The sequence below is a fragment of the Rattus rattus genome, chromosome 13 (assembly GCF_011064425.1).
Source record: "Rattus rattus isolate New Zealand chromosome 13, Rrattus_CSIRO_v1, whole genome shotgun sequence".
NCBI classification, from domain to species: Eukaryota; Metazoa; Chordata; class Mammalia; order Rodentia; family Muridae; genus Rattus; species Rattus rattus.
In genome coordinates, this window is record NC_046166.1 from 6,470,215 (window position 1) to 6,484,143 (window position 13,929).

Genomic DNA, 13,929 nt, shown 5'->3' on the forward strand with positions numbered 1-13,929 from the left:
CACAGTTGTGCAAGACTGTTGATGGCTTCCAGCCACCCCCCAGCACCCTTCATAGCACTTTCTAGTACTATGAAAGCTAGCCTACAGAGAGGCAGCTGCTGGTCAGTATGAAATTAATTTCTTGGGGTTGGGGATTTAGCCCAGTGGTAGAGCACTTGCCTAGCAAGTGCAAGGCCCTGGGTTCGGTCCCCAGCTCCGAAAAAAAGAAAAGAAAAAAATTAATTTCTCCATGTCCAGTGTATGTTTTATCTTCATTAATGAGGTCAAAACAAAAATTTAAAACTATTTACTTTTATCTTTTTTATTTTAAATTATAGGGTCTCATGTAACATAGGCTGGTCTAGAAATCACTGTGTAAACCTTGATTGAGCTTCTGATCTTCCTGTCTTTATCTTCCAAGTGCTGGGATTTCAGGCATGGGCTATTACATGTAACTACCAAGAAAGAGAGAGCTACTCCACCCCAACCTCTGACACACCCCCAACCCTGCTCCCAATATGGAAGATTAAATCAGGAGGCTCTTGCATGGTTGACAAGTGTTTAACCAGCCCCAAGCCATATATGAATGTATATGTTATTGTTGTTTTATTATTGTTGTTTTCTTGTTAATGGCGTCAAACTAGGGTCTCTGTGCTTGACGGATGATCTGTCTCTATGCCATACCCTCAGATCCTGACCTACAGTCTCACCCATGCATTTTGGATATACATGTTCTTTTAAAAATCAAGCGTACCAACAGAGTAAAATACTTCCATTGGGATTTGAATGAGAAGAAAAAGGTTTCATTAATAAAATTTATAATGGCTGGGCATCGTGTTACATGCTTTTAACCCCAGCACTAGGGAGGCAGAGGCAAACAGATCTCTGTGATTTCAAGGTGAATTTGGTCTACATCGTGAGTTCTAGGACAACCAGGACTCTATAGAAAGATGCAGTCTCAAAACAAAATTAATGGCTATATTTTACACTTTATATTTTTGTGCCATATTTTTGATGTTTTCTTTCTTTCTTTTTTTTTTTTTTCTTTTTTTCAGAGCTGGGGACCGAACCCAGGGCCTTGCGCTTGCTAGGCAAGCGCTCTACCACTGAGCTAAATCACCAACCCCTTTTTGATGCTTTCTTATTGTTTGTCAGGTGTGATGTTATTTGAGAGGTCTCTAGGAGGATCACTTAACACCTGAAGAAAATGCCAGTCTGGGCATTAGAACTTGTCTCTAAAAGGGAACAATTTTGGGTATTCAGTGCTTTTATTAGAACTAGTTTTTGAGCCAAGATAGATAAAGCTATATTAAATTTACATAAACTTGAAAAAATTACATTATGGTCAGATTTAATTTAGATTATATAGGTGGCTAAGATTTGTCTGTTAGAATGCTTTAAAACCTGGACTTTGTCAGACTTTAATTTCTAATCTTTTTAGACATGTAGGAGTGGATTAACAATAAAATTAACCAGGAGAAACAACTTAATGAATCAACGAAAGATTTTTATCCTGAAAATCAAGTATAGTTGTTAAATAAGAACACCAGTTTAATTTACTGTCTAAAGCAGACGAATTCACGGAACAATAGTTGAGTATTGTTGAAAGTGAAGGGCCAATCGAAGGAATCTGAACTCCTGGGGAACAAGAAATAGAATGACTTTTAATAGCCTTTACCTGCCAGGGGCATAGTTAGAGCTGCCAGTCTGAAAAGTGGAACATCTGGTTACGGTATTTACCATGCTTAGCAGCATACTTTAAAAGTATGTACATCTTTTGGATTGGAATAGTGTATAAATTCAAATATTTTAGTGGGATTTTTTTCCTTAACTCCCTGATAAATGTTTATTAATTTTTTTCTTAGAATTAATCATCTCAATCATGCATCCCACCATTTAGAAGGTAGAGTTAGGAGCATCAGAGTTCAAAGTCATCATCGTTGCTTTTGTTTGAGAGACAGTACAGTACTTGAGGATATGAAATATAGACTTCCTCCTTAGTTAGAAGCCAGCCTGGTTCTGCTGCTTGCTAGCTGTTGGTTCCAGGGCATGTACGATAATTACTTCCTGTTTATGAGCTCATGATGATGCTAACCTTGTAGTGTGATAGTGAGCATGGGCGTGAAGTCTGTTTTTAGGGGAGCACAAATATTCTAAAACTGGTTTACAGTAATAGCTAAATTCTCTATGAATTTAGTTAAAAATTTTTAGTTAAATTTATGATTAAATTTAAAATAAAGAGATACATTTCAAATGTGAATTCTGGTAAATTCTATTCCAGTAAAGCTGTTTTTTTTTTTTTTGTTTTGTTTTTTGATACAGGGTCTCATTGTGTAGCTCTGACTGTTTTGAAACTTGCCATGTAGACCAGGCTGGCTCTTTCTGAGTGCTGGGATTAAGGTGGTCTGTCACCGTGCCTGCCCAATAAAGCTGTTTTAAAATATGCATGGGTTTAGAACTTATTTTGAGTGGTTCTTTTAGGTATTAGAGTTGTCATGGACAGAGTAGAATTTTTGTAGTTAGCAACCACGATACTAAGTTTAAAGGTTATGACTCAAACATATATCAATATATTGTAATCTTTATTAAATTATTTTATGTGTATAGGTGTTTTGCCTGAATGTATGTCTCTGTACCACTTTCCTGCCTGATGCCCAAGGAGGACAAAAGGCACCTAGATCCCCTGGAACTGGAGTTAGAGGTGGCTGGGCACCACCACATGTATGTGGAACTCAAACCTGGATCCTACAGTCAGCAGCCAGCGCTCTTGACTGTTGAACCATCTCTTCAGTCACAATTTATTGAAGTCCGTAGAAAGAAGGGAGTTGACAGTCTTCTTGTACACACACATCTAGACAAGCTTTGCACTTGGAAAAGGTGTCACCCCCATCTCTGTATTCCTATTTCTTCTAAGTGATTTTCTTCTTCTCTACCTCTCAACCCAGTCAAATGCCGTCATATCAATAACTAAGCATATTTGAATCTTGTCATGTATATTAACCTAACTTTTAATCACTTTTGTTTAGGTCCTTGGGTGCCACTGGGTAGAAACGTGACACTCCAGGTTGTCTGTGTATCGCAGCAGAGCCCTCAGCCTGCTCGTCACTCGGGGAAGAGAACACCCATGTGCTGTGGAGATGAACGGCGAGCAGCAGCTTGATGCAGGTATTGAATTGGCTAAACCCCTTCTGTTGCGTGGTCTGACTTGACTTTATCCTGCTGAGCTGGAAGCCCTTTACATTTTTCATTGCATCACTTGGGCCTTAACTGCGTGGCGCTAGGGACTACAACTACTGTTTGCTAGGGGGAAAAAGTTTTTAAGAACAGACCGTGTTTTTTAAATAATTGGATTTTAATTATTGCTTTATAATTGGTTTAAAATACTTTATTAATTCATAGGAAATTACAAAGATAGTGTCGCAGGTTCCATGTTTTCTGTCAACTCATGTTTCTCTTCTCTCATATAACTATACTGTAAGATAAGATAGTATATAAAAGTTGTACATATAACAAACAAGAGTGCATAAAGTGCTCTGTGTGTTTTGTCACATGTGTACTCTCCTATCAGTGTCACCTTAGTCACGATGGATAACTCTGTCAACCATGAACAGCTGCCTGTTTCTCCCTCTTGCTACACTTTAATCAGCTGCTATGTCCATAACTTTGTCCTTTAGAGACTGCGTCATGGACAGAATTAGTATATGACCATTTGGAGTCTTCCCTGAAGTAATAGACCTGAGATGAGTGTGTATGTGTGTGTGTATGTGTGTGTATGTGTGTGTATGTGTGTGTATGTGTGTGGTGTGGTCATGGCCTGGCGCGTGTGCAGAGACGAGAGGACAGCTGGGAAGACTTGGTTCTTCTCTTCTCCCACACGAGCTCTAACAAGTTGACTTCAGGTTATCAGCCCTGACAGCAAGTGCCTTTACCTGCCCCGCCACCTCGCCAGCCTATGTTTGTTACTTCGTATTGTGAGTCACACTTCATGAGTGTATTGCACTTGTCTCAACTACTCATCTTTTCATACATTTTGATTTTTCTAATTTTAGCTATTGCAAATAAGTTGCCATTAATAGTTGTGGATACAGTAATCTATTTTGGAAGGAAAAATGTGTTCATTTTTAAATTCTGTTCTAACCTATGTTTAAGAATTTTATATATGTGTGTTTTGATCAGATCCATTCTTCAGTCCCTCCCCTCTAACTCTTCCCAAGCCCCAACCACTTTTCCCAATTAGCATCGTGTACTTTTTAAAGAGTCCAGTGAGTCCCCTTAGGACACTAAGTCTGTATGTGCATGGCTACATGCCCACCTGCTAGAACATGGGCAGTCCTCAGGGGCCGCATCCAGAGGAACTGATCCCTTCTCCTCCAGCAGCCACGAATTCCCAGTGACTCTTCAGCTGGTCATGGAACTTGTGAGCCTCTCCTGTACCTGAGTAGACCAGCTTGGTTTTTAACAGGTTTTGTGTTTGGTGAAGTCACAGTTTCATGATCTCTGAGCCTTGGAGAGGAGGTAGTGTGGCACAGATGCTTCGTTTATACTCTACAGCCTTGAGTGCAATTTAACAATGCTAGGCCTAGTGATAATACTGTCCTGTGCTATCCAGAGAAGCCATTTTTATGTCCTAGTTTCTCTTAATCCATCCATATTAATTATACATAGTAATAGGCTTCATCTTACTATGACAATCCTCATACAACGATACACTGTATTTTGTCCATATTCATTCCCTATTGTACTCTCCTGTCTCCCTCCTCTTCCCAACGAGTTCCTCACTTACTTTCCTGCCTTTTTCTTTGGTGATCCAGTGGGTTTAGTTAGTATTGCTTATAAGAGCACTGCTGAAGGATTATTTACAGCAGCCTGGGCAGTTAGTTATTGGTTATACCACTGGGGGAAAATGTCTCATCCTCTCCAAGCATCCACTGTCTGCCCATGGATAGATCCTCAGGAAAGCGCAGACTCCTGGTCTCTTCCCTCCCATCCTAGACTGCTGGAGGGCCCAGGCTTATGAAGGTCTTACACGAATAATTCAGTTGTGGGTTCATGAGTGCAGTGCCCATGTTGTGCCCTGAAGACATCATCTATAGCATCCTCTCGTTCTTCTGCCTCTTGTATGTGTCCCTTTTCCACCATGTTCTCTGAGCTTCATAGAATGAGTAATGTCCGTGTCTCCTTCAGCCCTGAGCACTTATTTATCTCAGTACTTTGACCACTTACGAGTCTTGGAAGTAACTGCCACTCATGGCAGACAGAGGCTTCTCTGACCAAAGCTAATGGGAGCAATATTCCTTGGGCATATATAAATGAAAGGTGACTTCATGGGCTTAGTATATTCATTTAGCAAAACAGCAGTGGAAGATTTTTCCACTAGGGTCTGTGATTTCCCCAGCTATGGGTTTTGACCAAATTTACAGTACTAGGTATGACTTCTCTTGCTGTGGAGCAGGTCTCACATCCAATCAGAAAGCAGTCGGTTACCCTCACACCAGCCCTCACAACAGTCCTCACACCAGCCCTCACAACAGTCACAACAGCCCTCACAACAGCCCTCACAACAGTCCTCACAACAGCCCTCACAACAGCCCTCACACCAGCCCTCACAACAGCCCTCACAACAGCCCTCACAACAGTCCTCACAACACCCCTCACAACAGCCCTCACAACAGCCCTCACAACAGCCCTCACACCAGCCCTCACACCAGCCCTCACAACAGTCCTCACAACAGCCCTCACAACAGTCCTCACAACAGCCCTCACAACAGCCCTCACAACAGTCCTCACAACAGCCCTCACAACAGCCCTCACAACAGCCCTCACACCAGCCCTCACAACAGCCCTCACACCAGCCCTCACACCAGCCCCCACACCAGTCCTCACACCAGCCCTCACACCAGCCCTCACACCAGCCCTCACAACAGCCCTCACAACAGCCCTCACAACAGCCCTCACAACAGCCCTCACAACAGCCCTCACACCAGCCCTCACAACAGCCCTCACACCAGCCCTCACAACAGCCCTCACACCAGCCCTCACAACAGCCCTCACAACAGCCCTCACACCAGCCCTCACACCAGCCCTCACATCAGCCCTCACACCAGCACTCACACCAGTCCTCACAACAGCCCCCACACCAGCCCCCACACCAGCACTCACACCAGTCCTCACACCAGCCCCCACAGCAGCACATCTTAACCAGGGGGCTGGCACTGACAGCTGCTGGGTCCCTGGCTGAGTAAAAGTGTTGATAACTTTTCTCCTCTACAACCTACATAGCACTGTCTAGTAGTATGAAAACTAGTCAGCAAGGAGGGAGCTTCCAGCCCCCCCCCCATGAAAAGATTTGGGGTTTAATCTCTCCCCCTCCTTTGGTTTTTTGAGACAGGGTTTCCCTGGCTGTCCTGGAACTCAGTCTGTAGGTCAGGCTGGCTTTGAACTAGCTTTGAGATGTACCTGCCCCTGCCACCCAAGTGCTGGGATATGGCTGTGGATATGGACTTGTACATGCGAGTGCCATCCCCACAGAGGCCAGAGGGCATCAGGTCCTCAAGAGCTGATGTTACAGGGCACTGTGAGCTGGTTCGAGCTGGTTCACAGAAGCGGAAGAGTAGGTGAGATCCTGTTGAGCCTTTGCAGTCGTATGTGAGTGAGAGGAAAAGGTGTCTGAATAGGCCTTGCTCCAGGGATAGCAGTGGATACAGGAGAAATAGACAGGATCTTCTTCACTGGATTGTATATAAGGGCTGAATAGAAAGGCAGGGGAGGGGCTGGGGATTTAGCTCAGTGGTAGAGCGCTTGCCTAGCAAACGCTCCGGAAAAAAAAAAAAGAAAGAAAAAGAAAAAGGAAAAAAAAAGGGGGGGACCAAAACCACACTTTCTAGATTTAATGCACTGCAAATATTGGCTAGTAGTATTTTTACTTGGTTGCAAAATACTTAGAATCAAGTTTGCATTTTAAATCTGAACTGTCTATTAAGAATCCTAAATGTTGGTATTAGATAATATATTTGAGTCCAAAGTAATTCTAGTAATTTTATATCCACTCTACTTTTATATGATCTTTTGAGTAAACTTTAGATTTGTTATTTCCCTAGTGTCTTAGTCAGTGTTCTTTGCTGTGAAGAAACATCACGACCAGCGGCTCTTACAAGGGAAAACATTTAACTGGGCTAGCTAACAGCTCAGAGGTTTAGTTCTCATTGTCATGGTGGGGAGCATGGCAGTCCGCACACACAGTGCTGGAGAGGCAGCTGAGAGTTTTACATCTGCACTGACAGACAGGCAGCAGGAAGAGAGACATTAGTCCTGGCTTGAGTGTTTGAAACTCCAAAACCCATTCCAGTGCAACACTTCCTCCATCAAGGCCACACCTACGCCAGCCTAATGACCAACATCTACATTTATGAGTCTGTGGGGTTCATTTCTATTCAAACCAGCACACCCAGCATGAATGAATATATCAGATTTAACTGTTACATTGAATTGAATTGACTTAGGGAATCTACCATTAAAGCAAAAGTTGCTTAATTTTTTTGCATAAAATCAATTTGACCTACAGTAGTTTATTTATCTAACTTGAGTTTACTTGGAGATAAACGTTTTGTTTTCTTTTGCAGATCTCGGGTCTGGTGTAGAAGTAGAGGAGTTCAGCTGGGAAGATTATCTGGAAGAGACAGGCGCTACCACAGCTCCCTATGCATCGTTTAAACATGTAGGCAACACCCCTTCACTTTCCTTCTTTCTCTTGAGACAGGGCCTCACTGTGAAACCCTGGCTGTCTTGGAACTTGCTACGTAGACCAGGCTGGCCTCGTGTTTAGAGAGATCAACCTGCTTTGCTCTGGTGCTGATACTGTAGATGTATGCCACCATGCCTGGCTTACCCCTCTTCTTTTAATCTTTTTATTGTGTCTTAGTTATCTGTCTATGGCTGTGACTAAGCACCATGACCAAGGCAACTTACAGAAGAAAGCATTTGCTGGAGACTTATAGTTTCAGAGGCCCGGATTATCATGGTAGGGCGGCAGGCAGGCAGGCAGGTTGCAAACTCCTATGTTGAGACAACCACAAGTCAGAGAGAGAACTAACCGGGAGCAGTGTGGGCTTCTGAAACTTCAAAGCCTACCCCAGCGATACACCTTCTCCTACAAGGCCACACCTCCTCATCCTTCCCAAAGCAGTCAAGTATGAGCCATTGGAGGCCATTCTCATTTTAACAACCACACTCTTCTCCCTGCCCCTGTAGGCCAACAGCCATATCATAATGCCAAATGCATTTAGCACAACTTCAAAAGTCCCCATGGCCTTTGAGTGTCAAGACTGTTTAAAAGTCTAAAGTCTCTTCTGAGACTCAAGGTAATCCCTTAGTTGTATAAAAATTAAAAAGCAAATTATGTACTTTTAATATACATTGACAAGAAATGATGAATTACCATTCCAAGAGGAAAGTGGTTATGTTGAGGAAATACCAGACCAGCAAGACTGAAGTTACTGTTTTATATACCAGTTAGATGTTAAAGAAAGCCTGGGCTGGGGACATATGTGGCGTAATTAGTATTGTGCTTGGCATGCAAGTGTAAGTACTTCAGTTCAGATTTCCAGCACCCACATAAAGAGTCTGGCATAGCTGTCCACCTGTAATCCCAGTGCAGGGCAGGCGGAGAATGAAACTTGTTAAAAATGCAGAGTTAACACTTCGGAAAGAAGGCTTTGTTTGGTTTGCGGAGATGGTTTTTGATGATTGGGGCCGGAGTGAGGAGAGAAGAGGATTGAGAAGTATTTTAGTTTATTTCCTTTTCGTTTTCCAAGGCAGGGTTTCTCTGTAGTCCTGGAAGTCCTGGAACTTGGTTTGCAGACCAGGCTGGCTGAAAACCCACAAGATCTGCCTGCCTCTGCCTCTCAAGTGCTGGGACGAGAGGTGTGCACCTCACTGGTGTGGGAAGCATTGTTTCAAAATTTAGGGCTGGTTAGGGAAATGGTAAGATCATGGATAAAAACAATTCTAATAATGTTCACAAGATTTCACCGGCACTGTCAGTGAGGACTGAGGGACTGTTAATAACTAAGTAAATGCCCCAAACCCATAGCTTTGGTGCTTTCTGCCTGAACTCAGTGTTCTTGAAGGACAAAGCCAGCTCCTAAGCCATCAAGGCAACCACATGGGAGGTGAGGACTTACTGGACGGAAGTCTTCCACTGCAGAGTGGACAGGCAGGCTGGGCTGTGTTCTGGTGATTATAGCTGTGGTAGTGCTTTGTCCAGCAGAGCCCTGGCTGTGGCGCTGGGGGAACTGAGGAGGAATGGGTGGTGGGAGAGAGGGGACTGTGCTGCTAGGATGGAACTGTTGCTTCCTTGGTTTTTGAGCTTTGAACTTTGAAACACTCACTGGCCTGATTCAGTTGTGGACAGCACAACGTTAATGGAGTCAGTGTAGGGGTTAAATGACATAAAACCCTGTTCTCAGGACATCGCTTATACATTGGGGTAGTAGTTCCCTTGAAAATACAAAGCACAATCTTCAGAAGTAACTGATAGTCAGCGTGCTCTGTCTTGAATCATAAAATCCACCAGTTCTTGCTGTTTAGAACTACCCTAGAGTGCAGTGTAAAATCTTCTTGGGCATGTGCTAGATTCCTGAGAAAAAGACTTTTGAGAGCTTGTTTGGAGGTTCTAGCAGGGGAGCGCAGCTACTTGTATACCCTTGACCGAAGACCGGTCCTCCTCTATTCGGGGAAGGTCGTCCTCTTCCACGAGCACGCAGCTTCGGGAGGGACGCACATGGAGCGGTGAGGGAGGAAGGGGACACCCGCCTAGCCAGCCAGAACAGCCGAGTCAACCCTGGCGATCAATGGGGTGACAGATGTCGCAGCCAGATCGCCCTCACATCCGAAAAAGACTTTTGAATGTGAATTTCACACTACACTGTCACTTTTTACTTTAAGAAAATAAGGTTTATTTAAGATTTATTTTTAAAAACACTGACCTTGCTTCTTTGTCTCGTCTAAGGACTTGACTCTCGTTATCTAGTAACTGTGACTACATTTTCATTTGTTTTTTAATTTTTATTACATTCTTATTTGTTTGTGTATAAATGTATGTCAGCTGCCGCAGTGCATGTCTGGAGGTTAGAGGACAACTTGCAGGTTCTCCCAGGGTTTGAACTCAGGCAGTGAAGCCTGATGGCAGATTCCAGCATGCCCCTGACTTGCTCTATTCGTCATATCCAGGGTCTCCTCCAATTATTGTTCTTTGTTTTTTCACGAGCTTGATTCTTTTAGAGAATGCATACTGCATGTCAGTTGTTTTGTGCAGGATTTCTCAGTCCCCTCCCCTGTGGCTAACGTCAGTATATGCAGCTGTAGCAAGCATTGCCAGAGGAAGTCCTTTCCTTGTCTGATGTCAGGCAAGTGTATATAATGCAGTATTGATGTTTTAGGAATCAGACTAACTTTGATCAATTTAAAGTGATATCTGCCAGTCTTACTCACTTTATTGTTAGTATTTTGCCTTTTGCAGTTGATGAGAATCTCGTAGGGTAATCCTTGAGATTATGCAAATATTGGTTTCATTGTAGTAGTTTTAGCATCTGTCAATAATTCTCAATGTGCTTATTTATGTGATGTTTGTCTGATGACAGTTGTTCATCATATATATATGTGTATATATATATATATATATATATATATATATTTATATATATATATATTTATATATATGCTCCTATCATGTTTTGTTTTTTTTTTTTTGTTTTTTTGTTTTTTTTTTCTTTTTTTTTTGAGCTGGGGACCGAACCCAGGACCTTGTGCTTGCTAGGCAAGCGCTCTTCCACTGAGCTAAATCCCCAACCCCATGTTTTGTTTTTTTTTCTGTTTGATATTGCAAGACATTTCAGGCTCCTGCTTCTTTGACTTTTTTTTTTTTAGAATTATAACCAGTAGTTTCTCTGTGATCTTTGTTATTTATTGGAAGATGATTAACTTCAGTTTTTTACAAAAACCAAGATTTGGGCACTAAATTTGTTTGTGTATTTGTAGTCCTCTGGGTTCAGAACTAAGAAATATACATAGAGTTATATGCACATCCATACTGCTTTCCTATCCGTTGCTGTATTTTTATTTAGATACATCTGTTTCCAGTCCAGAATGACAGAATTCACTCCGGTCCCCCCCTTCTTTATTTGTAACGTCTCCCACACTGAGTGTCATTCATCTCTTGTGTGTTCATGTAAGGGTTGCTGATCTGTCCCTTTGTCACCATGTAGCTTTTCACCTAAGGTGATTATACCCTTTATTATAACAGTGACAGAGCATGGGCTTTGACACTGGAAGGACGGCTCCCTGCATATAGTATATAATATTACGAATACCACTGATTTATTATCTCTGTGGCTTTCTGTCCTCTCCCCAATATGGTTTCCTCCCTGTTTCTGTCGAGTGATGTAGAAATCACTGTTGAAGGCATTTGAACATTATGAAAATGTGAGTGTTTAGTAATGGGTAAGCTTTCTAGGAGATACCTTCTATAATGTAAGACTGTGTGTTGAAAATGCCAACTTCTGTACTGTCATGTGGGGCGGAGCCCTACGGCTGCTTTGGTTTTGTTTAGACCACTGCCGTGAGTTAGAATCGGAATTTCTCAGGGATTATTGCCATTTGGTTTGAGAAGTGTTAGGTCTTTAAGATAGCTTGAGCTAGAGAAGCAGTCGTGCAGTGTTTGGTGCCTCATAACATTCTGTCTTCAGGTGGACATATGTCTGCAAAATGGGTTTGCTCCTGGGATGAAGCTGGAGGTGGCTCTGAGAAAGGATCCTGAGACTTACTGGGTGGCCACCATCATTACGGCCTGTGAACAGCTGCTCCTGCTCCGCTACGAAGGCTATGGGGAGGACCGGAAGGCAGACTTCTGGTGCGACATCAGGAGAGCTGGCCTCTACCCCATCGGCTGGTGTCAGCAGAACAAGAAGACCCTCGAAGCTCCCGAAGGTCAGTCCACTCTCAGATTGACAGAACATTTTAGGCTAACATTTTGAATGGTAGTTTTTATAGCGAGTTTTTATATACCCATTTCCCTGTTTTTAAAATGAAGTCATTATCTATGATTTGTCTTATTTTAATATTTTAGATTTTTTATTGCGTGCGTATATATTCAGGCGTGTGTGCTTCTGTGTGTGTTTTTGTGCATGCCTGTTAGTACACAGGGCTTGCCCACTGAAGCCAGAAAGGGGTCAGATCTCCCAGAACTGTTACAGAGCCAGGTAAGTGCTGCAACTCAAACTCAAGTCCTCTAGGAGGACAGCGCTCCTAAGGGCAGGACCATCTCTCCAGCCCTGCCCCGCCCCGCCCCGCCCCGCCCCATTAAAAACTGCCAGGATGTGCTGACTCGCCAAGCTATGCCTTCAGTCACTGTGTAGTCCAGACTGGCCTTCAGCTGCTCTACCTCTTACTGTTCCTCATAAGCAGCGGGGCTTACAGGACTCAGCAGGTTTTTACTTGGTTACAGCTTTCGTGGCTCCTTATTAGTCTGTGTTTCTTTCTGCTCTGGTGTGGGGTTGTACCAAGAGGCCAGTCTTTCTGGGTTCCCATGGCTGAAGCTTCCTCCGAAGCTTCTACTATAATCAAAGGAGGCCAGAAGAAGGTATTAGATCCTCTGAGGCTGGAGTTACAGACAGTTGTGTGAGCTGCCATGTGGGTGCTGGGAATTGAACCTGGGTCCTCTGGAAGAGCAGCCAGTGATCTCTCCAGCCTCTTATTTTATTTATTACTTATTTTTAATTTTTGAAGCATTGTCTTCCAGTTGGCCTTGAACTTGCTATGCAGCCATGAATAATCCTGAACTTTGATTGTCTTTACCTCCTGGATGCTGCCATTCCAGGCATTTGCTACCACGCCTCATGCTCGTTTATGCATGTTGGGGTGAAACCCAGTGCTTGTGCATGCTAGGCAAGTACTCCACCAGCTGAGCCTCTCTCTGGTCCTGCAATTCCATGGTGCTTTTTTCTCTATAAAGAAACATCAAGTTTTGTTTGTTTGTTTGTTCATGACCATCAACACCATAGTTTCTCATCTTTTCGGGCTGAGGCTGTCTGATTCGGGACTTGGAGACTTGATTCTTGTTTCTTAGCTTTGGGATTTTGTTGTTGTTCTGGGGATTGAACCCAGAACCTTTATAAATGTGAAGAAAGAGGTCTTCTTCCTAGACAGACCCTAGTCCTTTTATTATTTTTAAGATAATGTCTCATAGTGTAGCTCAGGCTGGCCTCAAAACTCACGATCATCACGAGAGCTAAGATCATAGGCACATGCTGACATTGCTGACATACCTGACCTGCTCGCAGGCCACATTGACACGCTCAGTCCCTTACTGGCTCTTCCCCCCCCCCCCCCTTAACTCTTTAGTTAAGCCGACCTCGCACCTCTTGCTTAAACCTTTCCACACAACTGAGATTTCAGGCCTGTGACACCATTTTCTGGTTCTGTCTTTCTTTCCTCTCTCCTTTTAGCCATAAATAATCTTGTAAACTATATTACAGACTTTTTTCTTTTAGCTAGGGTCTTACTCTGTAGCACAGGCTAACCTCAAACTTGGCAAGCCTTGTTGCCTCAGCCCTCCCAATGCTGGGATTATAGGTATACAGCACTATGACATTTTAACATGGGCCAGTGCACGCTCTGTTCCAGGAAGGTGCCCTACTTACAGTAGACTGTAAATTAAGTTGGAGGGAGATACAAAGGACAAAAAAATTAAAATACAATTTAAAAAGGGAGAAGAGGCTGGAGATTCGGTGATGACTTAGAATACTTCCTACTTTTGCAGAGAACCTAGGTTTGGTTCCCAGCACACAAATGGCTGACTTGGTTAGCAGGGAATCTAATTCCCTCTTCTGACTTCTGTGGACACTAGGAGTGCATGTGGTATGCAAACATACACTTGGGCAAAAAACTCAGTACTTA

At 43.2% G+C, this 13,929-nt stretch overlaps 1 protein-coding gene across 1 annotated transcript in view; it reads left to right on the forward strand.

The window, feature by feature from the left end:
• Window positions 1-13,929, forward strand: part of Sfmbt1 (Scm like with four mbt domains 1) — an 81,325-nt gene that overhangs the window by 32,140 nt on the left and 35,256 nt on the right. The window contains exons 2-4 of the mRNA XM_032919444.1: window positions 3,006-3,144; window positions 7,599-7,693; window positions 11,721-11,961. Of these exons, the coding sequence (XP_032775335.1) occupies window positions 3,117-3,144; window positions 7,599-7,693; window positions 11,721-11,961 (364 nt within the window). The 5' untranslated portion in view covers window positions 3,006-3,116. The remainder of the gene's footprint in view (window positions 1-3,005; window positions 3,145-7,598; window positions 7,694-11,720; window positions 11,962-13,929) is intronic.